The sequence below is a fragment of the Ranitomeya variabilis genome, chromosome 6 (assembly GCF_051348905.1).
Source record: "Ranitomeya variabilis isolate aRanVar5 chromosome 6, aRanVar5.hap1, whole genome shotgun sequence".
In the NCBI taxonomy this organism is placed as follows: Eukaryota; Metazoa; Chordata; class Amphibia; order Anura; family Dendrobatidae; genus Ranitomeya; species Ranitomeya variabilis.
Window position 1 is genome coordinate 496,033,125 of NC_135237.1, and position 27,148 is coordinate 496,060,272.

The following is a 27,148-nucleotide window of genomic DNA, read 5'->3' on the forward strand; positions in this document are numbered from 1 at the left end:
TGGGCACCGGAGAGGCGGGGAGTGCAGTGGTCGCCCCATAAAAGGGTGCTGGACCACAGAAGACGCGCTCATGTCCAAAAACTTCGCCATGGAGGTAGGACAACAAGAGCAGCTGCAGCAGTCTTCTTCACAGCAGCAGCAGCCGGAGCTCTCACCAGATGCCTTGCCGAGCCACCAACATACCAGGAGCAGCCGCTCAAGTGGTAAAAACAGTGGTCGTTCCGTCCGGCAAGATTCGTCAACGTCCAGGAGGGACGCTTCACGTGCATCTGTCCAGCCTCAAAAATCGGTACCCTTGATTGTCGGCGGTGGTGAGTGATCTACGTGAATGTATCCCTTATGGTAACAGGGTCCATTTTTCTGTTTTGATCACTAGGGGTCCAGGAAAGCTACCGGTAAAACAAAGAACCGAGAGTGTGCCCTTTGTAAAAACCCGCTCGCAGTGCAGTATCGGAAGGATCTCTGTGCTGACTGCATAAATAAGACTATTCAAGAAGAAACCCCTAATTTCACCACTAGCCTTAAAGCCATAATACAGGCTGAAATAAAAGACTCCTTAAAATTGGCCCTTAGCGAACCAAGAGGGGGAAGCCGTAGGGCGTCTTCAGAGTCGGATATCTCTCAGAGACAAGGGAGTCATAAAACATCCCGATCTCCCTCTACTTCCCCAGCCTCGGTCCACTCTTCAGATTCCTCCTCGGACAGTGATTCAGGAGGTCGTCCGTGCCTTCCCACGGAGGACGTGGACAAATTAGTCAAAGCAGTTAGGTCTGCAATGGGCCTTAAAGAGGAGAAGACACCTAGGTCACTAGAGGATGTCATGTTTGGTGGCTTAGAAGAGAGGAGGAAACGCACGTTTCCAGTTAATGCAAAAATAAAAGCATTAATTGAGAAAGAGTGGAAAAGACCTGAAAAAATGGGTTCTTTGCCCTCTTCATCCAAAAGGAGATATCCCTTTGAAAATAAAGACTCTGAACCTTGGGAAAAGATCCCCAAAATTGACGGAGCGGTAGCCAAATGCTTAAAAAAATCATCCCTTCCATTAGAAGACTCGGGTGTTCTTAAAGACCCGCTTGACAAAAAAGCAGATGGTTTTCTCAGACATATCTGGGAAGCCTCAGCGGGGGGCCTGAAGCCAGCAATCGCTGGAACTTGTACGGCCCGCGCTCTGATGGTCTGGCTACAGCAGATAGAGGATCAGCTAAGGGACAAGGTACCCAGATCCGACATCCTTGCCAATATATCCTTGGTGCAAGGGGCAGCAGCCTTTTTAGCAGACTCTTCTGCGGATTCCGCAAGACTAACGGCCAGAGCAGCGAGCTTGTCTAATGCGGCAAGAAGAGCCCTCTGGCTCAAAGGTTGTCCGGGGGATTTACCATCTAAACACAAGCTGTGCTCCATCCCATGTGATGGCCAACTCCTCTTTGGGAAAAAACTTGAAGAAATCCTGGAACATGCAGGAGATAAAAAGAAAGGCTTTCCCAATATCCCTAAAGAGTCCAAAAAACCCTTTTTTCGGAGGAGAAGATTTAATAGAGGTCGCCCCCCAGGAGAAAGAAAAAACTGGGACTTTAGGGATAAGAGAGGCTCAGGCTACATGTTCAAAGGGCCCTCTACATCGGCAAAGAAATCCCCCCAATGACATTACGCCAGAAGTGGGAGGAAGACTCTCCCTCTTCTTTCCGGCCTGGGTAAACATCTCCCCCAGTACCTGGGTCATAAATATAATCAGAGACGGCCTCAAAATAAAATTCACCTGTCCACCCAGACGAAACTTTATTATAACTCCCCGAAGAAAGTCCCAGCAGGAACAATCTGCCCTAGAAGCCGAAGTCCTGGGACTTATCCACAAAAAGGTTCTTCTGGAGGTTCCGGTTCAGGAGGAGGGAGTCGGGTTTTACTCCCCCCTCTTCTTAATCCAAAAACCGGATGGTTCTTGGAGAACTATTATAAACTTAAAAAAACTCAACCAATCCATAGAGAACTACTCTTTCAAGATGGAGTCTATAAATACGACCATAAAACTCCTTTTCCAACACTGCTTCATGGCAGTAATAGACTTGAAAGATGCGTATTATCATATACCAATGCATCCGGAATATCAGGAATACTTGAGAGTAGCTCTCTATGTCCAGAACCAGATGAAACATTATCAATACACAGCCCTTCCGTTCGGTCTGTCTACAGCTCCCAGGGTGTTCACCAAGGTGATGGTGGAAGTAATGTCATACCTCCGGTCCCGGGATGTAGTCATTGTCCCATATCTGGACGATTTCCTGGTAATAGGAAGATCAGAGTCCCACTGCACTCATCAAGTATCAGTGGTAACATCAACTCTAAGGGAGCTGGGTTGGATAATAAATATCCCCAAGTCCAGACTGCTGCCAGTAAAATTACAGTCCTTCCTGGGGTTAATACTGGACTCCGAACGTCAGCTCTGCCTTCTTCCAGAAAACAAGGTAGACAAAATAATAAATCTGACCGGTACAGCAATACGCCAGCCGACAATGACTCTGAGAAAGGCAATGTCCCTTCTAGGCTCGTTAACATCGTGTATTCCGGCAGTAGAATGGGCACAATTCCACCTAAGACAACTACAGTGGGAAGTTCTCTCAGCCCAAAGACTGCTAAAAGGGCATTTAGAAGGAAATCTATGTCTCTCCCTGGGCGTAAGGGATTCCCTAGTTTGGTGGACTGTGAGAAACCACCTGACAATGGGGGTCCGGTGGCAAAATCCGGTCATAGACATTATCACGACCGACGCAAGCGGTACAGGTTGGGGGGCTCACCTGAGGTCTCACTCTGTACAAGGGACCTGGTCCATACGAGAAAAGAACTATGGATCAAACGAAAAAGAGCTGTGGGCAGTGGAGAAATCCCTAAGACATTTTCTTCCTTTACTCCGGGGTCGCCATACTCGAATCCTGACGGACAATCGAGCAGTGGTGGCGTATGTCAATCATCAGGGGGGAACGAGGTCCAAAGGCCTCATGCAGGCATCAAACATACTCTTTCAACTAGCAGAACAACACCTGTCATCTCTGTCGGCATTGCACATCAAAGGCACAGAAAACACTCAAGCGGACTTCCTGAGTCGCAGAGGCTTAAGGCAGGGGGAATGGTCATTAAACCCCCAGATATTTCAACAAATAGTCCAAGCCTGGGGCACACCAGAGATAGACTTGTTCGCCAACTCCCACAACAGAAAAGTCAGGAGGTTCTGCTCCTTGAATCCGAGAGAACATCCCTTCGCAGTAGATGCCCTACTGATACCTTGGAAGTTTTCTCTGGCCTACGCATTCCCCCCGATAGTGATGATTCCAGCTGTGATCCGGAAGATCAGAGAGGATCAGGCGAATATCATCTTCATAGCTCCTTTTTGGCCAAGGAGACCTTGGTTCTCCCTTCTAAGGCAGATGTCGGTAACAGACCCATGGATCCTGCCAGAGGTTCCGGACCTGCTAACCCAGGGCCCAGTGACCCACTCTCAGGTGAAGGGCTTCCATCTCGCAGCCTGGAATTTGAGAGGGCGTTACTAAGTCGCCAAGGATTCTCTCCAGGGTTAGTCTCCACCCTGTTGAAAAGCAGAAAACCCATAACCTCTAGAATCTATGGTAGGACATGGAAAAAATTTCTCGACTTCCTGGGGGAACCATTGGGGGAGGTGGCTCCAATAGGTCCTATCCTAGAGTTTCTGCAAGCAGGATTACATCTTGGGTTAGCAACCAGCACCCTTAAAGTTCAGGTTTCTGCCTTGGGGGCCCTATATAATTGTAATCTTGCCTCAAATAAATGGGTCTCACGATTCATAAAATCTTGTAGTAGATCTCGGCCAGTTATTATCCCAAAAATCCCTCCTTGGGATCTAAATTTGGTCTTAGAAGCCCTGACTAAACAGCCCTTTGAGCCTTTGCAGGAGTTATCACCTAAGTTACTTACCCTTAAAACAGTTTTACTAGTAGCCTTAACATCGGCACGTAGGGTAAGTGATTTACAGGCCCTGTCAATATGCCCTCCTTATACTCAGGTTTTTGATGACAGGATTGTTCTAAGACCAGACCCGGCTTATCTCCCCAAGGTGGTTCAAAAGTTCCATAGGAGTCAGGAGATTACTTTACCATCTTTCTGTAGTAATCCTAAAAATCCAGGGGAACAAAGGTTCCACATGTTAGATGTGAGAAGATCTATGTTACAATACATGTCTGTGACTAATCAGTGGAGGAAAGACCAAACCCTATTCGTAGCCTTTCAGGGTAGCAAAAGAGGGTGCGGGGTAGCTAAAAGTACCATTGCTAGATGGATCAGGGAGGCCATTAGTTTATCCTATTCTGCAAGTGGCACTCCGGTTCCTGACGGCATCAAGGCTCACTCCACCAGAGCCGTGGCTACCTCCTGGGCAGAGAAAGCTGAGGTATCAATTGACCAAATTTGCAAGGCCGCTACCTGGTCCTCACCCTCAACTTTTTTCAAACACTACCGGCTAGACCTTTCCTCCTCTGCTGACCTAACCTTTGGTAGAAGGGTGCTCCAAGCGGTGGTCCCTCCCTAAGGTTTCATTCTACAAAATTCTCTCAGGTGTGCCGTCATGGGGGAAGGGAAAACACCAAGGTTACTTACGGGTAGCCGGTTTTTCCGGAGCCCATGACGGCACCCGTATATTCCCCCCCTTTTTTTCACCCTTTCGGTGTGCACTATTGTTTTGGGTGTGTTTAGTTAATATAATGTGGTGTTGGATTGCCATGTATACTAACCAGGGGGGCCTCTCATGCTCTGAAAACCAACTGAAGCGAGGGAGAGGTACCGCCCTTTTATTTTCAGTAGGGTTCCTGTCCTGACTGGGCGGATCCCCTCTCTCAGGTGTGCCGTCATGGGCTCCGGAAAAACCGGCTACCCGTAAGTAACCTTGGTGTATCCGTGTGTCATCCGTATGGCTTCCGTACGGCGATTTTTTTTCTCGCAGGCTTGCAAAATGGACATATCATGGATCCATCGGCTCAAATATTCTTAAACATATATACAGTCTAAAATATATATACCGTATATACTCGAGTATAAGCCGAGATTTTCAGCCCACTTTTTTGGGCTGAAATTGCCCCTCTCGGCTTATATTTGAGTCATACCGGGGGTCGGCAGGGGAGGGGGAGCGGGGGCTGTCTAAAAATACTCACCTAGTCCAGGCGCGGTCCCTGCTTCCCCAGCGCCGGCAGCAGCAGCTTCAGCGTCTTCCTGTACTCAGCGGTCACATGGTCCCGCTCATTGCAGTAAATGAATATTCGGCTCCACCTCCCATAGGGGTGGAGCCGCCTATTCATTACTGTAATCAGCGGGACCAGGTGACCGCTGAGTACAGGATGAAGCGCTGCGGCGTCGGGGGAAGCAGGATCTACACAGTGGCAGGACCAGGTGAGTATACGGGGAAGGGAGCGCAGCGCTGCGCGATAGTCACCTGCTCCTCGTTCCGGGCGCCGATCTGTCTCCAGCAGTGACGCTGAGGTCAGAGGGCGCGGTGACGTGGTCAGTGTGCACCCTCTGCTGAACGTCAGTGCTGGAGACAGATCGGCGCCCGGAACGAGGAGAGGTGACTATTGAAAGTGCCCGGGGCCTGAGCGACGGAGAGGTGAGTATGTGATTTATTTTTTTTATCGCAGCACATGGGGCAAGTGTCTGTATGGAGCATCTATGGGGCCATAACGTTCCTGCGGCACTATATGGGGCCATAACGTTCCTGCGGCACTATATGGGGCCATAACATTCCAGCGGCACTATATGGGGCCATAACATTCCAGCGGCACTATATAGGGCCATAATGTTTCTGCAGCACTATATGGGGCCATAACGTTTCTGCAGCACTATATGGGGCCATAACGTTTCTGCAGCACTATATGGGGCCATAACGTTTCTGCAGCACTATATGGGGCCATAACGTTTCTGCAGCACTATATGGGGCCATAACGTTTCTGCAGCACTATATGGGGCCATAACGTTTCTGCAGCACTATATGGGGCCATAACGTTTCTGCAGCACTATATAGGGGCATAATGTTTGTGCAGCACTATATGGGGCAAGTGTCTGTATGGGGCCATAATTAACGTTTGTAGGGCACTACGGCATATGGGGCAAGTGTCTGTATGGAGCATCTTATAGGGCCATAACGTTTGTGCAGCACTATAAGGGGCAAATATCTTTATAGAGCATCTTATGGGGCCATAATCAGCATTTGTGCAGCATTATATTGGGCAAATGTGTCTATGGAGCATCTTATGGGGCCTTTATGCAGGATTATATGGGGCATATTTTAATATGGAACATCTTATAGGGCCATAATGAACAGTATGGATCATTATATGGGGCTCCTGATTCAATATGGATATTCAAAGACACTTAACCTACTGATGTCTCAATTAATTTTACTTTAATTGGTATCTATTATTACTTTTGACATTTACCGGTAGCTGCTGCATTTTCCCCCCTAGGCTTATACTCGAGTCAATAAGTTTTCCCAGTTTTTTGTGGCAAAATTAGGGGGGGGGGTCGGCTTATACTCGAGTATATACGATAGATATATATATATATATATATATATATATATATATATATATATATATATATATATTTCAGCGCTAGATAGCAGAAAAGCCGGTAATTCAATTGCCGGCTTTTCCTATCTCCTTCACAAACCCGACAGGATATGAGACATGGTTTACATACAGTAAACCATCTCATATCCCTTCTTTTATTACATATTCCTTTTTACTAATGTAAGAAGTGTCTCTCTGTAAAATTTTGTGGCTCTAGCTATTAAAGGGTTAAATCCCAGAAAAAATTGGCGTGGGCTCCCGCGCAATTTTCTCTGCCAGAGTGGGAAAGCCAGTGACTGAGGGCAGATATTAATAGCCTAGAGAAAGACCATGGCTATAGGACCCCCCCTGGCTAAAAACATCTGCCCCCAGCCACCCCAGAAAAGGCACATCTGTAAGATGCGCCTATTCTGGCACTTAGCCTCTCTCTTCCCACTCCCGTGTAGCGGTGGGATATGGGGTAATGAAGGGTTAATGTCACCTTGCTATTGTAAGGTGACATTAAGCCAGGTTAATAATGGAGAGGCGTCAATTATGACACCTATCCATTATTAATCCAATAGTAGTAAATGGTTAATAAAACACACACATTAAAAAAAAATTAATGAAATAAAAACACATGGTGTTTTAATATTTTATTATACTCTTAATCCACCTGAAGATCCTTGTCACCTGAAATAAAGTTAAAAAAACAAACAATATTCCACACCTTCCGTCGTTCAGTCTTGTCCCATCCATCTGAAGGGGTTAAATCATTTTACACACAGGAGCTCTGCTAATGCAGCTGTGCTCCTGACTGTAAAACTTGGTGAATGAATGGAATGCAGGGGAATGTACTGTAGTTACCTCGAGTCGCGGTGATGCGCCCTCCGCTGGATGAACTCATATGAACTAGAGCCTGGGAAAATATTCTGAAAAGTTCTCACATTTATTCTACCTATTCTGTCAGTGTGATTTTACTGTACACCGCACTGAATTGCCGGCTTTTCTATAGAACACCGGTGCGTATTTCTCGCAAGTCACACGCATGGTCCGTGTGTAATCCGTAATTTTCTTGCCCCCATAGACTTTCATTGGCAGATTTTTTGCGCAATACGCTGACAAACGCAGCATGCTGCGATTTTCTACTCCCGTAACATACCGTATATTACGGATGCGTAATATACGGCAGATAGGAGCTGCCCCATAGAGAATCATTGGGCTGTGTGCAATGCATATTTTCTGGACGTATTTTCTGCGCTCATACGTCCGTAAAACTCGCTAGTGTGACGCCGGCCTAAAGGTGATGGGGCAGAAAGGTGAAAGCACCTGTGTTATGCTAAACTGACTGCAGCCAGAATAGAAAAGGTATGTCTGCTGTGGCTCAGTGAATAGATAAGCCATCCTCAAAACACAGACTCAAGGGTTTGAACCCAAGACCATGACAGTATCCCCCTTCTATGAGGGGCCACTGGGCCCTTACAGAGCCCCAACCACAGGGGCCACTGGACCCTTACAGAACCCCAACCACTGACTCTGATGACAGAACTCTCTTACTTGACGACCTGCATGCAAATCTTCCAGATCAATTATCCTCAAGGCCGAAACCCTTCCATTTAATGCAATGTTGCCATCAATGTCTGACATGTCTAGGACCCATCACTAGTTCCACCTCATACTCCTTGTCCTCCTTGAAGTCCACCTCATTGAGCAAAAGCAATCTTGTTGGGGCAAGAGGTTTTAGATCTGAACCAACCTATGGACTTACGGACAGACTTATCAACATTCTTTTGGGCACTCTGCCACCAAAAGGACCTGGTTACAGCTCTACAGGTAACAGAGGAACCAAGATGTCCAACCATCAGAGTCATACATTACATTAAAATAAGTGCGAAGACAGCACAAAAAACTTGACTGGTTGCAAGTCCTCCGTTGCACCAACCTGAGTTTCCACAATGCGCTGTGAGATCAGTCCCCAGAGCACCCCCTCCCCCCTTCACTAAGAATTTTGACTACATTTTCATAACTCAACTCAGGAACCAAACTACGAAAGCATTAGCTTTAACCCCTTTACCCCCAAGGTTGGTTTGCATGTTAATGACTGGGCCAATTTTTACAATTCTGACCACTGTCCCTTTATGAGGATATAACTCTGGAACGCTTCAACGGATCCCGGTGATTCTGACATTGTTTTCTCGTGACATATTGTACTTCATGTTAGTGGTAAAATTTCTTTGATATTACCTGCGTTTATTTGTGAAATAAATGGAAATTTGGCGAAAATTTTGAAAATGGCGCAATTTTCCAACTTTTAATTTTCATGCCCTTAAATCACAGAGATGTCACACAAAATGCTTAATAAGTAAAATTTCCCTCATGTCTACTTTACATCAGCACATTTTTGGAACCAAAATTTTTTTTGTTAGGGAGTTCTAAGGGTTAAAAGTAGTGTTGAGCATTCCGATACCGCAAGTATTGGGTATCGGCCGATATTTGCGGTATCGGAATTCCGATACCGAGTTCCGATATTTTTGTGATATCGGAAATTGGAATCGGAAGTTCCCAGGGTCTGGAGGAGAGAAGACTCCTTCAGGCCCTGGGATCCATATTCATGTAAAAAATAAAGAATAAAAATAAAAAATATGGATATACTCACCCCTCCGGCGGACCCTGGACCTTAGCGGTGTAACCGGCAGCCTCCGTTCCTAAGAATGCAGTGAGTGTAGGACCTGCGATGACATCGCGGCTTGTGATTGGTCACATGAGCGGTCACGCGACCAATCACAAGCCACGATGTCATCGAAGGTCCTTCACTCTGCATTCTTAGGAACGGAGGCTGCCGGTTACACCGCTAAGGTCCAGGGTCCGCCGGAGGGGTGAGTATATCCATATTTTTTATTTTTATTCTTTATTTTTAACATGAATATGGATCCCAGGGCCTGAAGGAGAGTTTCCTCTCCTTCAGACCCTGGGAACCATCCAGGATACCTTCCGATATTTGTGTCCCATTGACCATTTTTTTAGGGACCACATCACATTTGAAGTCACTTTGAGGGGTCTATATGATAGAAAATACCAAAAAAGTGACACCATTATAAAAACTGCACCCCTCAAGGTGCTCAAAACCACATTTAAGAAGTTTATTAACCCTTCAGGTGCTTCACAGGAATTTTTGGAATGTTTTAAAAAAAAAAAAATGAACATTTAACTTTTTCACACAAAAATTACTTCAGATCCAATTTGTGTTACTTTACCAAGGGAAATAGGACAAATTGTACAACAACTTTTGGGGTCCAATTTCTCCTGAGTACACAGATACCCCATATGTGGGGGTAAACCACTGTTTGGGCGCATGGCAGAGCTCAGAAGGGAAGGAGCGCCATTTGACTTTTCAATGCAAAATTGGCTGGAATTGAGAGAGGACGCCATGTCGCGTTTGGAGAGCCCCTGATGTGCCTAAACAGTGGAAACCCCCGACAAATGACCCCATTTTGGAAACTAGACCACCTAAGGAACTTATCTAGATGTGTAGTGAGCACTTTGAATCCCCAAATGCTTCACAGAAGTTTATAACGTAGAGCCGTAAAAATAAAAAATCATTTTTTAATTTTTTTTTTTTTCACAAAAATTATCTTTTCGCCCCCAATTTTTTATTTTCCCAAGGGTAACAGAAGAAAGTTCACCACAAAAGTTGTTGTGCAATTTGTCCTGATTACGCTGATACCCCATATGTGGGGGTAAACCACTTTTTGGGTGCATGAGCTCGCAAGGGAAGGGGCACTGTTTGATTTTTTCAACGCAGAATTGGCTGGAATGGAGATCCGACACCATGTCACGTTTGGAGAGCTCCTGATGTGCCTAAACAGTAGAAACCCCCCACAAGTGTGCCTAAACAGTAGAAACCCCCCACAAGTGACCCCATTTTGGAAACTAGACCACCTAAGGAACTTATCTAGATGTGTTTTGAGAACGTTGAACCCCAAAGTGTTTCACTAAAGTTTATAACTCAGAGCCGTGCAAATAAAAAAATCTTTCTTTCCACAAAAATTTTTTGGCCCACGGTTTTGTATTTTCCGAAGGGTAACAGGAGAAATCGGACCCCAAAAGTTGTTGTCCAATTTGTCCTGAGTACGCTGATACCATATATGTGGGAGAAAACTACTGTTTGGGCACACGTCAGGGCTCGGAAGGGAAGAAGTGGCGTTTTGGAATGCAGACTTTGATGGAATGCTCTGCGGGCATCACGTTGCTTTTGCAGAGCCCCTGATGTACCTACACAGTAGAAAACCCCCACAATTGACTCCATATTGGAAACTAGACCCCCCAAGGAATGTATCTAGATGTGTTGTGAGAACATTAAACCCTCAAGTGTTTCACTAAAGTTTATTATAACGCAGAGCCGTGAAAATAAAAAATCATTTTTTTCCCACAAAAATGATTTTTTAGCCCTCAAATTTTTATTTTCCCAAGGGTAACAGGAGAAATTGGACCGCAAACGTTGTTGTCCAATTTGTCCTGAGTATGCTGATACCCCATTTGTGGGGGTTAACCACTGTTTTGGTGCACGTTGGGGCTCGGAAGGGAAGAAGTTGCGTTTTGGTATGTAGACTTTGATGGAATGGTCTGCGGGCATCACATTGCGTTTGCAGAGCCTCTGATGTGCCTAAACAGTGGAAACCCCCCAATTCTAACTCCAACCCTAACCCCAACACACCCCTAATCCCAACCATAACCCTAACCACACCCCTAACCCGAACACACACCTAACCCTAATCCCAACCCCAACACACCCCGAACCCCAACACACCCCTAACCCTAATCACAACCATAACCCTAACCACACCCCTATCCTAACTGTAAACGTAATCCAAACCCTAACCCCAACTCTAGCCCCAACCCTAACCCTAATGGGAAAATGGAAATAAATACATTTTTTTTATTTTATTATTTTTCTCTAACTAAGGCGGTGATAAAGGGGGGGTTTGATTTCCTATATTTTTATGTTTGGCTGCTGTCACACATTAAAAGACGCTTTTTATTGCAAAAAATAGTTTTTGCGTCACCACATTTTGAGAGCTATAGTTTTTCCATATTTTGGTCCACAGAGTCATGTGAGGTCTTATTTTTTACGGGACTAGTTGTCGTTTTTATTGGTACCTTTTTCGGGCACATGACATTTTTTGATCGCTTTTATTCCAATTTTTGTTAGGCAGAATGAACAAAAACCAGCAATTCATGAATCTCTTTTGGAGGGGCGTTTATACCGTTCCGCATTTGGTAAAATTGGTAAAGCAGTTTTATTTTTTGGGTTTGTATGATTACAGTGATACCTCATTTATATCTTTTTTCTGTTTTGGCGCTTTTATACAATAAAAACTTTTATATAAAAATTATTTTGGCATCGCTTTATTCTGAGGGCTATAACTTTTTATTTTTCGCTGATGATGCTGTATGGCAGCTCATTTTTTGCGGGACAAGATGACGTTTTCAGCGGTACCATGGTTATTTATATCTGTCTTTTTGATCGCGTGTTATTCTACTTTTTGTTCGGCAGTATGGTGATAAAGCGTTGTTTTTTGCCTAGTTTTTTTTTATGGTGTTCACTGAAGGGGTTAACTATTGGGACAGTGTTATAGGTCGGGTCGTTACGGACGCAGCGATACTAAATATGTGTACTTTTATTATTTTTTTATTTACATAAAGAAATGTATTTAATGGAACCATATATATATATATATATATATATATATATATATATATATATATATATACATACATACACATTATATATATATATATATATATATATATATATATATATTTTTTTTTTTTTTTTTTTTTTAATTTATTTTATTTATTTATTTAGGAATTAAAAAATTTTTTTACACAGTGCGTTTTTTTTTTTTTTTTTTACTTTAGAACATTGTCCCAGGCGATCTGACAGGCAGCGCTGGAGGCTTGCAGGCGCCTGTTCTCAGCAGGGGGCTCGCAAGCCACCTCTCTGCAGGACCCGGAAGGACCCCCTGTGGCCATCTTGGATCCAGGGACTGCAGGGAGGAGACGCTCGGAACAACGCCATCACATCACGTTGTTCTGAGGGTCTCGAGGAAGCACGCAGGGAGCCCCCTCCCTGCGCGATGCTTCCCTATGCCACCAGATCGCAGTGGATCGGGGGTTAATGTGCCGGGAGCGGTCCGCAACTGCTCCTGGCACATAGTGCCAGATGTCAGCTGTGATAATCAGCTGACACCCCCGTGAGCGCGGCTGAAAGCCTATGGCGTACTATCCCGTCCATGGGAATTATGTCCCAGGTCACATGGACGGGATAGTACGTCCGATGGCAGAAAGGGGTTAACATTGTTAGTACAACTTGATCACAGAGAGATCAAACCAAGCAAAAAAGAGGGCCCTCCGGGCCTGTCTAGTGTTCAAGCATTTAGTGGTATCAACATACAGTACGTTTTTATGATCAAGAAAGAGCATTACTTTATGCCTAACCCCCCCCAACAAATGCCTCCATTCCACAAAAGCACTCTTAACAACCAAGAGTACCCAATCGCCAATATCATTGTTGGATGGTGTTGCTTGTGAGAATTTCCAAGAAAAAAAGCACAGGGATGAAATAATTGTCGTCCTTCTTCTGTGAAAGAACAGCACCCATCCCCACAGAAGAAGCGTCTACCTCAAACACAAAAGGCAAATCGACATCAACTTGAGTGAGGACAGGAGCTTTAGAAAAGGCTGTCATGAGAGCAGCAAAAGCATCAACAGTCTCAGTAGACCAAGAGGAAAAGTTAGTACCCTTCTTGGTCATATCAGTAAGAGGTTTGTCTATGACTGAAACGTTCTTAATGAACTTACAATAGTAACTGGTAAAACCTAAGAGTCTCTGTAAAGCTTTAAGATTAGTAGATTGTACCCAATCAAGGACAGCCTGTACCTTAATGGGATTCATATGAGCACAATTATAAGACCTATGCGGGGAAAAACTTCACATTCAGTCTAAAAAAAAAAATTCTCAAAATTCTGAATAAAATCTGTAAGACAAGATCTCATAGATGACAGACTTTAGATAAGGGGAGAATTATCAATTTGAACAGGATGACCCAGAGGTGAAACTGTGTACCCACACTGTTTAGCAAAATCACTGTCAATGAGATCTAAGGTGGAATCTGAGTCAACAAATGTAGAAGTAACTATAACTCCAGATTTGGTATCCAAAGACACTTGTAAAAAAAAAAAAAAAAAAACAGTATTGTGCATGTGAGATCACCTCAAAGTTTTAGAACCAATGTCCTTAAATATTAATGATTCTTTATTTCTCTTTAGCTTTAAGAAATTCATTATTTTATTGGAAACCATGATTCATCACATGACCCATTTACCGCAGTGTAGACAGAACTGAGCAGGTGTTTCAAGTTTAATTCCCTTCTTGGACTCTCTGCAGGCCCCATTTTGCATCTGTTCTCCTGCCTCAATAGGATGAGAGTAAGAAGTCACAAAAACACCCTCAAATGTTTTCTTATCCATAAGATGTCTATCCAAATGCACTGCCAGTGACATGGGCTCAGTCAGGGACAATGGAAGGGACTCAGCCATCATATCTCGTATCTGGCTAGCTAGACCCTGGCAAAATTGACTGCGGAGAGCTGGGTAGTCCACAACACTATAATATCCCTGAACTGAGCTTTTGATCATTGATTCAGCAACAGCAACTTTATCAGGGTCGTCATAAATGAGCCACAAAGCAGAGAAAAAAGCATCAATTGAGGAAAGCACTGGAGAATCCTCAGGCAAAGAAAGTGCCCAAGCCGGAATATCTCCATAGAGCAACATTAGAACAATACTCACTCATTGACTCATCCGGATGAGGCACGGCGTAGATGAAAAAAAACAGCTTACATGAAGAAAGAAAAATGAAAAATTTTCTTTGGTCCCCATCAAAACAATCCAGGACATTTATATTAGGTTCAGAAGGTGGTTTTAGGTATAGTAGAACCTGCACAGCGGCATTTAACACATGCTGTTATTGATGCTTGATATCTGCCACCTCCGACAATGACTGCAAATGCATGATCACTGTGTTCACAGCGTCCATGATGATTTCTCAGCACACAAAAAAAAAAAAGGAGTGGGCTGTTGATAATATTATGCTAGAGTAGCAACTCACTTAGGAAAATGGGTAACAAATTAAAAAACTGCAACTGACCCTGTCGGTTCCTGCACAGAACAGAGATCCTGATCTGCAGTCCCTAATGGTTCCTGTGTGAGATAGCCCTACCCACAGACTAGGAGATGACAGCTTCGACTTAAACTAAAAAAGGAAAGATCATACCCCTAGCTGTAACCTACCCTAACTGAAATTTCATTGACTGGCTTTAAACGGAACCTGTCAGCAGGATTGTGCTGCGTAACCTACAGTGTCAGGTCGGCGCCGTTATACTGATTAACCCCTTCACCCCCGGAGCTTTTTCCGTTTTTCCATTTTCGTTTTTCGCTACCCTCCTTCCCAGAGCCATAACTTTTTTATTTTTCCGTCAATTTGGCCATGTGAGGGCTTATTTTTTGCGGGACGAGTTGTACTTTTGAACGACATCATTGGTTTTAGCATGTCGTGTACTAGAAAACGGGAAAAAAATTCCAAGTGCAGTGAAATTGCAAAAAAAGTGCAATCCCACACTTGTTTTTTGCTTGCCTATTTTGCTAGGTTCACTAAATGCTAAAACTGACCTGCCATTATGATTCTCCAGGTCACTACGAGTTTATAGACACCTAACATGACTAGGTTATTTTTCACCTAAGTGGTGAAAAAAAATTCCAAACTTTGCAAAAAACAAAACAAAACAAAATTGCGCCATTTTCCGATACTCGTAGCGTCTCCATTTTTCGTGATCTGGGGTCAGGTGAGGGCTTATTTTTTGCGTGCCGAGCTGGCGTTTTTAATGATAGCATTTTGGTGTAGATACGTTCTTTTGATCGCCCGTTATTGCATTTTAATGCAATGTCGTGGCGACCAAAAAAACGTAAATCTGGCGTTTCGAATTTTTTTCTCATTACGCCATTTAGCGATCAGGTTAATGCTTTTTTTTTATTGATAGATCGGGCGATTCTGAACGCGGCGATACCAAATATGTGTAGGTTGGGTTTTTTTTTTATTGATTTATTTTGATTGGGGCGAAAGGGGGGTGATTTAAACTTTTATATTTTTTTTATTTTTTTCACATTTTTAAAAACTTTTTTTTTTTACTTTTGCCATGCTTCTATAGCCTCCATGGGAGGCTAGAAGCAGGCACAACCCGATCGGCTCTGCTATGCAGCAGTGATCATAAGATCGCTGCTACACAGCAGATTTGCAGGTGTGCTGTGAGCGCCGACCACAGGGGGGCGCTCACAGCCACCGGCAATCAGTAACCATAGAGGTCTCAAGGACCTCTATGGTTACCTTCCTGACACATCGCCGACCCCCGATCATGTGACGGGGGTCGGCGATGCGCTCATATCCGGCCGCACGGCCGGATGCGGTAGTTAAATGCCGCTGTCTGAGTTTGACAGCGGCATTTAACTAGTTAATAGCGGCGGGTGATCGCGATTTCACCCGCCGCTATTGCGCGCACATGTCAGCTGTAAAAAACAGCTGACATGTCGCGACTTTGATGTGCGCTCACCGCCGGAGCGCACATCAAAGCGGGGGTCCCGACATGTGACGTACTATACCGTCACATGTCGGGAAGGGGTTAAAATGATACCTTGGTTGATGAAATCCATCTTGTGGTTGTTGTTTAATCTTTATTTTCAGTTTTGAGTTAATGATATGGTCGTGCTCCGGGGCGGACTGTGGGGGGGTCTTCATGTGGTGCTCTGCTTAGGTATTCATCTGTATGGTTTCTGACAGGTCACTGATCCCCTTACTGACCTGCCCCCTATTTTACATAATTAATATCCCGTATATACTCGAGTATAAGCCGAGTTCTTCAGCACGTTTTTTTGTGCTGAAAACACCCCCCCCTGGGCTTATACTCGAGTCTTTGTCCCAGAAGATAGAGGGGGAGTGGCAGCAGCGGAGCAGCGAGTCACCGGAGGCAGGAGCCGGCTACTGCGGCTAACTTCTGTGCCTGCTGCTAAAGAGAAATGAATATCCAATGCGCTGGCAGGGAATATTCATTTCTCTGTAGTAGCGCGCACAAGCGCGCACAGTGTCAGCCGCAGCCGCCAGCTTCCTGCAGCCGCCGGCTTCCTGCAGCGGCCGGGCTATCACGTGTCCCTGCTACTTAAGGGAATGAATATTCACTGTACTCCAAGAGAGGAGAATATTCATTTATCTGAAGTATCAGGGACAAGTGATAGCCCGGCCACTGCAGCTGCTGGCATCGTAACAAGATTCTGTGAGGGAGCAGGACTTTTTTTGTAATGCTTTTCTTGTGAAATTCTCAATAAGTTTGATGTGTCACATGACCCTCTTCTCATTGAAAAAAATAAAGTTGGATCCAAATTGCCGACTTCAAAATGGCCACCATACTCACCACCCATCTTGAAAAGTTTCCTCCCTCCCATATACTAATGTGCCACAAACAGGAAGTTGATATCACCAACCATTCCCATTTTATTTAGGTGTATCCATATAAATGGCCCACCCTGTATATCTAGCCAGGATACTTTTGAAGTGCGTTGAACTCATCATCTTCAAAAAGGAAGCCATTCTCCTCAAATTTTTTCCATGGTGGCTCAGTGGTTAGCACTGCAGCCTTGCAGCGCTGGCGTCCAGGGTTCAAATCCCACCAAGGACAACATCTGGAAGGGGTTTGTGTTTTCTCCCTGTTTGCGTGGATTTCCTCCGGGTTCTCCGGTTTCCTCCTACACTCCAAAGACTTACTGATAGGGAATTTAGATTGTGAGCCCCATCGGGGACAGCGATGATAATGTGTGCAAACTGTAAAGCGCTGCGGAATATGTTAGCGCTATATAAAAATAAAGATTATTATTCCATTAAAAAGACTATCCAAATCATTAGGCCTCCAATGCATGCAGGAGGGCTCATCCATCACAGCACAGGAAGGTCTCTCTAAATTCAAAATTAAAATCTGATCCCTAGTAATGTCTGCGCACAAACTTTATAACTACATGCAACACCTCTGACAGGTATATGGGCACAGAATTATCTTTTTTATGCCTGTTACTTTCTCCAAATCCAGCTAGTATTTGTTTCAGAGCACACCACCGTAAACAACCTCCTGGTACCCAGCAGGACAAAATTGCATTATTCATTCAATTGACTATATGCCACCATCTTTTATAACAAATTTACACTTTTGAGAGCAAGTTTACTGGATATAAAAACTAAAAATCTTACAAATCTTACAAGCCGATGGACTCAAACTCTCCTGTGATAATAACAGAGTGGGAAGGGGCGACATCATGTGGCCAAATTTAGTAACACTATAGCAAAATACTTCATACACTCCACATGGAAATTGCAACACCAAGAAAGAAAAGTTGTGAAATTATAGGACGGAATGACTGTTGCTGATATGGAAATAATAATAAAAAAAAAAAAATCTTCAAAACCTTTTGATTTATCGGTATCAAGTATGAACGTCAAGTGTAGAAATCCCCGCACAAACATGTCTCATCTACTGTCAATGATATTATTAATATTACCAGTGGAATGTTCTTCATTAGGGCACCTAAATCATCAAGATCACCAGTTGGCAGCGCCCTTTGCAGTTGCCGGTCAATGGTGTACAAGAAGTGCATTATGAGAGAAGTCCGGAGACGCTGCAGGCCATGGTAGCACGTTTCGCAGGCTGCTCACAGTAGCTCAAGTGATCTGGGGACTACTGTTGTATTGAAAAACAGCGCTTGGGACACTTTGAAGATATGGCTGAACCACTGGTTCCACCACCGAGCTGTTAGTGTACCTGGAATGAAGACTAGAGAGGTCTGGCTATCATGCATTATGATATCCAGGGTCACTCCTGCCATGAGGTAAGAAGGGCATCCTACCTTAAACAACTTGTCCGGTTCTCTGAACCAATTGTTCAGCTGGCTTGTAGAACCATAAGAACTGTTATCTGCTTTCCATTGTGTCAGGTCTTTCAGATGCAAGGGCAATTCAACAAGTCAACATGTGAGTGGCAGAACCTCCAGGGCATAGAAGTCCAATTGCCTCCCCACCCCGACATACAGCAGTGAGATGACATCACCTCTTCACTGCTGTGCCATAGTGGCTGCGAAGGTGATGTGGAAGGTGAGCACTCCATAGGACCTAAAGATACAGTGGACTTTTATTGTAGATGGTGGGCAAAAGAGTGAGGCACAGCATGGGGTGACGGAAGAGATGAGTGGATGACTTCATGCAACCCCGGTCCATGGTCCAGGTCTGTGCTCTCTGGCCATAGGCGGGAGCTATGATACTTTCCTAAGCTTCTAGATTTCCCAACGAGTTGTTTGGTTCCCCGGCCTGAGGCGACGTCTGTGTGGTTCACAGGTGACATCTTGCCAGCCTGGAATTCTGGAGAGTAAGGAAATTCCTGCAGCTCCTGTCCCTGCCAGAGAGAGCATTGACCTGCACCATAGACTGGGGTTGTGCGAATCAATCTTCTGACTCTTGCACAGCGTCCCCTAAAGATTAGCGAAAGTGTGAGAGGGGCACAATATATAGAGGACAGTATGGAAAGGGGGGCAGTAAGAGAGTATTGTAGGGGACAGTGTGCAAAAGTGGCAGTGTGGGGGCACGGTATAGAAAGGGTGGGATCAAGAGAGGACTGAATGGAGAGGTGGCAGAGTGGAGCGGGTGCAGGATGATGAAACAGTAGAGGGACAATATGGAGAAGAGCAGTAAGAGGGGGTCAGTAATAATACTGCTTAATACTGCGATTCCTCCCCTGACGAAAATAAATGAGAAAAAGCCAACACAGTAACTAAGCCCTAGTATAATGTGAGCAGTTTATATTTATCTCTACAGATACAGTATGGCAAGTTTATTACATACTCATTGGAGACTTTTTCTTCTCTGCTCTCTGCCTTCTTTGTGTGCAGCTTAAATGTGGAGCTCCGTAATTTAAAGAGTCCTAAAAATAAATTATATATTTTGTTAAACATTTGTGTATTTATTTCAGACATGCTTGATTGTATATTTTTACAGATAGACTAGAATATGCTAATTAATTTATGAACACAATAAAGGGGTTTTAACATGATTAATTTTCAGGAGTGCACCGATCCTCTCTCTCTTGACTTCCTGTTCACCAGGGGAGGTGTTCTCCTTAAAATTGACAGTTTGAACCAGTGGCATGGTCACTCGACTGGACCTAAGTGACTTGTTGAAAGGGAGAAGAGCATGGGCATCGAACTGATCCCATCCAGCAATCCAAATGCTTCGGAGTGGAATGAGCAGGCCTAATGTATAGATCCAGTATGCTCCTTGCTTAGGCTACTGGTCACTCGGGGGCTGCAGGGTGGCCAGTTTGGCAAAGAGCTGTAAACTAATAAATTAAAAATCCCTCTGTTCTTGAGAACGAAGAGGATTTTACTAAGGGGTAAATTGCAAAGTTGTTTATACAAGCACTTTGCAATTTAACTCATTTAAGAACTTGAGACAACCCATTTAATGGGGTTGTACCAAGTTTAGAAATTATCCTTGGGATAAGAGATAACATCCCGGTCGCTGATAACCCCCTGATTCCAAGACCTGGGATATGAAGTGCCCTGTCTGAACAGAGCGGAGGTTGAGCATGTGCAACTCCTCTCCATTCATTGTCAGTGTGACCGCCAGAGATCACAAAGCGCTCTGCTCAACTGGACCCGCAGAATTGGAACATGAAATGGATGTGAAAATTTACCTTCCAAGGGACCTGGCAATTCTTCAGATATGCCACTCCTGTACTTTATTCCATTGTGCTGTATGTAAGTATTAAATAACATATTAAAGATGTTACAGGGTGCTTTACAAGACATCTTTAGGAAGATGGTATTACCTGAAGAAGCTTCCGCAGTCTCCATACATCCCAGTCTCTCAAATAATAGATACAGTTACGTGTGTGATGAGAGTGTAATCCCCTCCCTCGACAGTCGTCAGAGAAGTCACATTCCTAAGAATAAAAGAGGAAATTAAATGTACTGAAGTCGCTTCTATACATTAAGACATGAGGGATAGATTTTCCCTGTACATTTTGTACACATAGGTAACAGAGTTACAGAGTGTGGGAATAGAGTTTGAGATTTCTGAAACTACTATTGAAACTTACTACCAAATTGGTCTTCCTACTAATTAAATCCTCCTTTCGTCAATCCATTTTGAATGCAGCAGTCAGGCTCCTATTTCTATCCAACTAATAGGCTATTGTCACTGCAATGGTTTCTCAACCTCCATAAATTTCTGTTCAAGACTCTTCTCTTGTGCTGCACCAGCTCCTTGGAATGCACAACCCAGACAAGCAGTGTCCATTGGTTTTAAGAAACTCTAAAAACACATCTTAAAGCCCCCTCCACATGTCCATATAAACTGGTACCGTAAAAACTGTACAGGTGGCAGTGTTTTGGAACAGTGTGCCATGTTTTTTTCCGATATGGCTTAAGAAAAAACAATTCCAAAGCTTCTACTATACGTTGCAATGTTAAACACATACAGCACTGATGCCATCCGTGTCCTGTACGGGTTTTACATGGACTATAAACTTGTACTGTCCCTTGTCATCCGCGCTGCTGGTAAAAAATAGACATGTCTCCGTGTGGTTTGCGTGGACACACGGTCCATACAAACATGGACATATATGTGCAGCACCATAGATTATAATGGGTCCTCCATGTTGTATCTGTGAAAAAACGGGTTTAACACCGACATGTAAAGTGGTCTTATAGGCAGGCTGATCACATCACTAATCACTAAACATCCTCCCTCGTTTTTACTCAAAACCTGGTGCTTTTTTTCAACAGGATTTTCAGTATAAACCACACTCCATACACTCAGTATCACTTCTTGTGACCAGAGCCTTCACTTCCATTATTGAGTAATGAGTTGCTCTATAATGTCTGATCTTGCTTGTACTTGTCCCCACTGAATGCTGTGGGATGTGTTGGTGCTATAGAAATAAAGATCATTAAATAATAAAAAGTAAAAGATGGCACTTACAGATCCCTGATGAAAAGCTCTTCCACATCCTCCACAGAAATCATACTGACACTGTGTGCACTTAAAATGTAGACATCCGCCTTTCCACAAATCAAACCGAAATTTGCAAGATGGACATTCTGTACGGAGGCACAAAAATAAAATGACCACAGGCAAGGTGGATTTTGTAAAACATTCTGGAAATTAATATTACATTGAAAAATATTTTCCACTGTCAGGGTATCAAAATTCCTAATAAAATGTTTTGCCACAAAACTGGCATTTTTTACTACATTATCTTAGGCCTCACACATGGCAGCGCTTTGCGAGAGGTTGTATGACAGCGGAGTACCCTGTAGCTCTGTACTATGGCGCTGTTAGCAATCTGCGACTGCCACGTGGTTCATAGTGGTTTTAGAATAGCTCAATAATATGCCATAAAAAGGAGCAGATCACAAAAGTTATCTGAAGCAACTCCTACTTCAAAAACACAGAGGGTACAGCGGCATCTAAGAAACTGTGTGCACAAACACTTAGAGTCACCAAACTAGAATGAAAATAATCGTCACCCACAGGCTTGATTGACATCACTTCCCGCCTGTATAGGATGCAGCAGTCAGAAGTGATGTCAACCAAGCAACTGTCTCAAGGAATAGTGCAAAGAATCAATTCACTACCTGAGGATCGGTCCGCACTCAGTACACTCGCAGCCTCATTTATATACATACTCAAAGCCAATTTTCTATGCGGTGCAATATCCATTTGTGGCCAGGAAGGTGTTTGAATTTGTCTGTAACCACCTTACCCAGAAATCTAATTAGTTTGAAGACACCACAGCTTCTGACAGGTTCCCGTTAAAGATGTGGGTCCATGCAGCTGGCATCAATTCTGACCCGTTACGTCTTTTTCGTTAATTTTACTAGATTCCGATGAACTAAGTTGAGACGGAGGAGTGGCCACTAGTGATGAGCGAATATACTCGGTACTCGAGATTTCCCGAGCATGCTCGGGTGTCCGAGTATTTTTTAGTGCTCGGAGATTTCGTTTTCATCACCGCAGCTGAATGATTTACAGCTATTAGCCAGCTTGATTACATGTGGGGATTCCCTAGCAACCAGGCAACCCCCACATGTACTTACGCTGGCTAACAGATGTAAATCATGCAGCTGCGGTGCTGAAAACTAAATCTCCGAGCACTAAAAAATACTTGGAGGACACCCGAGCGTGCTCTGGAAATCTTGAGTACCAAGTATATTCGCTCATCACTAGTGGCCACTCCTGTTGTGAAATTGGATTTTGGGCTCCCCCTGTGGCCACTGGTGGAATTGAACTGGTGTGCATCATCCTCTCTGTTCACCTGTTTCCATCAGGATGTGGGAGTCGCTATTTAGCCTTGCTCCTCTGTCACTTCCATGCCGGTCAACATTGTAATCAGAAGCCTTTCTGTGCATGTTCCTGCTGCTAGACAACTCCCAGCTAAGTTGGACTTTAGTCCTTGTTTGTTTTTGCATTTTGTTCCAGTTCACAGCTGTAGTTTCGTTTCTGTGTCTGGAAAGCTCTTGTGATCTGAAATTGCCACTCTGATGTTATGAGTTAATACTAGAGTCTTAAAGTAATTTCAGGATGGTGTTTTGATAGGGTTTTCAGCTGACCATGAAAGTGCCCTTTCTGTCTTCCTGCTATCTAGTAAGCGGACCTCAATTTTGCTAAACCTATTTTCATACTACGTTTGTCATTTCATCTAAAATCACCGCCAATATTTGTGGGGGCCTCTGTCTGCCTTTCGGGGAAATTTCTCTAGAGCTGAGCCAGGACTATATTTTCCTCTGCCAGGATTAGTTAGTCCTCCGGCCGGCGCTGGGCGTCTAGGGATAAAACGCAGGCTACGCTACCCGGCTACTGTTAGTTGTGCGGCAGGTTTAGTTCATGGTCAGTTTAGTTTCCATCCTTCCAAGAGCTAGTTCTTATGTTTGCTGGGCTATGTTCTCTTGCCATTGAGAACCATAACAGTTTGACCGGCCCAAAAAGGGTTAAATTAATTGACAGAGAAAGGAGAGAAAAGAGAAGTCTGCTGAAGATTTTTTTTTTTTTTTTTTTTCTCAGTTCTGAGTGTGCTTGTAATTGAATCTCTTGCAAGTCTGCCTATATTGCAGCCTTTCTCTCTCTCTCTCCTTCTAATCCTGGAATGGCTCTGTGTTCACCTGTTTAAAATGGATATTCAGAGTTTAGCTGCAGGTTTGAATAATCTCACCACGAAAGTTCAAAATTTACAAGATTTTGTTGTTCATGTTCCTATATCTGAACCTAGAATTCCTTTGCCTGAATTTTTCTCGGGGAATAGATCTTGCTTTCAAAATTTCAAAAATAATTGCAAGTTGTTTTTGTCCCTGAAATCTCGCTCTGCTGGAGATCCTGCTCAGCAGGTCAGGATTGTGATTTCCTTGCTCCGGGGCGACCCTCAGGATTGGGCTTTTGCATTGGCTCCAGGGGATCCTGCGTTGCTCAATGTGGATGCGTTTTTTCTGGCCTTGGGGTTGCTTTATGAGGAACCTCAGTTAGAACTTCAGGCGGAAAAGGCCTTGATGTCCCTATCTCAGGGGCAAGACGAAGCTGAAATATACTGCCAGAAATTCCGTAAATGGGCTGTGCTTACTCAGTGGAATGAGTGCGCCCTGGCGGCGAATTTCAGAGAGGGTCTCTCTGATGCCATTAAGGATGTTATGGTGGGGTTCCCTGTGCCTGCGGGTCTGAATGAGTCCATGACAATGGCTATCCAGATCGATAGGCGTCTGCGGGAGCGCAAACCTGTGCACCATTTGGCGGTGTCTACTGAGAAGACGCCAGAGAATATGCAATGTGATAGAATTCTGTCCAGAAGTGAACGGCAGAATTTTAGACGAAAAAATGGGTTGTGCTTCTATTGCGGTGATTCAACTCATGTTATATCAGCATGCTCTAAGCGTACTAAGAAGCTTGATAAGTCTGTTTCAATTGGCACTTTACAGTCTAAGTTTATTCTTTCTGTGACCCTGATTTGTTCTTTATCATCTATTACCGCGGATGCCTATGTCGACTCTGGCGCCGCTTTGAGTCTTATGGATTGGTCCTTTGCCAAACGCTGTGGGTATGATTTGGAGCCTCTTGAAACTCCTATACCCCTGAAGGGGATTGACTCCACCCCATTGGCTAGCAATAAACCACAATACTGGACACAAGTAACTATGCGGATTAATCCGGATCACCAGGAGATTATTCGCTTTCTTGTGCTGTATAACCTACATGATGTGTTGGTGCTTGGATTGCCATGGCTGCAATCTCATAACCCAGTCCTTGACTGGAAAGCTATGTCTGTGTTAAGCTGGGGATGTAAGGGGACGCATGGGGACGTACCTGTGGTTTCCATTTCATCATCTATTCCCTCTGAGATTCCTGAATTCTTGACTGAATATCGTGACGTTTTTGAAGAACCTAAGCTTGGTTCATTACCTCCGCACCGGGAGTGCGATTGTGCCATAGATTTGATTCCGGGTAGTAAATACCCTAAGGGTCGTTTATTTAATCTGTCTGTGCCTGAGCATGCTGCTATGCGAGAATATATAAAGGAGTCCTTGGAAAAGGGACATATTCGTCCTTCGTCATCTCCCTTAGGAGCCGGTTTTTTCTTTGTGGCTAAGAAAGATGGCTCTTTGAGGCCGTGCATTGATTATCGGCTTTTGAATAAAATCACGGTTAAATATCAATATCCGTTGCCACTGCTGACTGATTTGTTTGCTCGCATAAAGGGGGCCAAGTGGTTCTCTAAGATAGATCTCCGTGGGGCGTATAATTTGGTGCGAATTAAGCAGGGGGATGAGTGGAAAACCGCATTTAATACGCCCGAGGGCCACTTTGAGTATTTGGTGATGCCTTTTGGTCTTTCAAATGCCCCTTCAGTCTTTCAGTCCTTTATGCATGACATTTTCCGTGATTATTTGGATAAATTTATGATTGTGTATCTGGATGATATTTTGATTTTTTCGGATGACTGGGACTCTCATGTCCAGCAGGTCAGGAGGGTTTTTCAGGTTTTGCGGTCTAATTCCTTGTGTGTGAAGGGTTCTAAGTGCGTTTTTGGGGTTCAAAAGATTTCCTTTTTGGGATATATTTTTTCCCCCTCTTCCATCGAGATGGATCCTGTCAAGGTTCAGGCTATTTGTGATTGGACGCAACCCTCTTCTCTTAAGAGTCTTCAGAAATTTTTGGGCTTTGCTAACTTTTATCGTCGATTTATTGCTGGTTTTTCTGATGTTGTTAAGCCATTGACTGATTTGACTAAGAAGGGTGCTGATGTTGCTGATTGGTCCCCTGCTGCTGTGGAGGCCTTTCGGGAGCTTAAGCGCCGCTTTTCTTCCGCCCCTGTGTTGCGTCAGCCTGATGTTGCTCTTCCTTTTCAGGTTGAGGTCGACGCTTCTGAAATCGGAGCTGGGGCGGTTTTGTCGCAGAGAAGTTCCGATTGCTCCGTGATGAGACCTTTTGCTTTTTTCTCGCGTAAATTTTCGCCCGCCGAGCGGAATTATGATGTTGGGAATCGGGAGCTTTTGGCCATGAAGTGGGCTTTTGAGGAGTGGCGTCATTGGCTTGAGGGGGCTAGACATCAGGTGGTGGTATTGACTGACCACAAAAATCTAATTTATCTTGAGTCCGCCAGACGCCTGAATCCTAGACAGGCGCGCTGGTCGTTGTTTTTCTCTCGGTTTAATTTTGTGGTGTCCTACCTGCCGGGTTCTAAGAATGTTAAGGCGGATGCCCTTTCTAGGAGTTTTGAGCCTGACTCCCCTGGTAATTCTGAACCTACAGGTATTCTTAAGGATGGAGTGATATTGTCTGCCGTTTCTCCAGACCTGCGGCGGGCCTTGCAGGAGTTTCAGGCGGATAGACCTGATCGTTGCCCACCTGGTAGACTGTTTGTTCCTGATGATTGGACCAGTAAAGTCATTTCTGAGGTTCATTCTTCTGCGTTGGCAGGTCATCCTGGAATCTTTGGTACCAGGGATTTGGTGGCAAGGTCCTTCTGGTGGCCTTCCCTGTCTCGAGATGTGCGAGGCTTCGTGCAGTCTTGTGACGTTTGCGCTCGGGCCAAGCCTTGTTGTTCTCGGGCTAGTGGATTGTTGTTGCCCTTGCCTATCCCGAAGAGGCCCTGGACGCACATCTCGATGGATTTTATTTCGGATCTTCCTGTTTCTCAGAAGATGTCTGTCATCTGGGTGGTGTGTGATCGTTTCTCTAAGATGGTCCATTTGGTTCCCCTGCCTAAGTTGCCTTCTTCTTCCGAGTTGGTTCCTCTGTTTTTTCAAAATGTGGTCCGTTTGCATGGTATTCCGGAGAATATCGTTTCTGACAGAGGTACCCAATTCGTGTCTAGATTTTGGCGAGCATTCTGTGCTAGGATGGGCATAGATTTGTCTTTCTCGTCTGCTTTCCATCCTCAGACTAATGGCCAGACCGA

General features: G+C 44.4%; 1 protein-coding gene across 1 annotated transcript in view; it reads right to left on the reverse strand.

The window, feature by feature from the left end:
* The window catches only part of LOC143782854 (E3 ubiquitin-protein ligase RNF31-like), a 346,633-nt gene that overhangs the window by 19,057 nt on the left and 300,428 nt on the right, over positions 1-27,148 (reverse strand). The window contains exons 6-9 of the mRNA XM_077270773.1: positions 21,685-21,803; positions 20,531-20,644; positions 20,396-20,453; positions 19,546-19,624 (exon numbers count right to left, since the gene is read on the reverse strand). Coding sequence (XP_077126888.1) covers positions 19,546-19,624; positions 20,396-20,453; positions 20,531-20,644; positions 21,685-21,803 — 370 coding nt within the window. The remainder of the gene's footprint in view (positions 1-19,545; positions 19,625-20,395; positions 20,454-20,530; positions 20,645-21,684; positions 21,804-27,148) is intronic.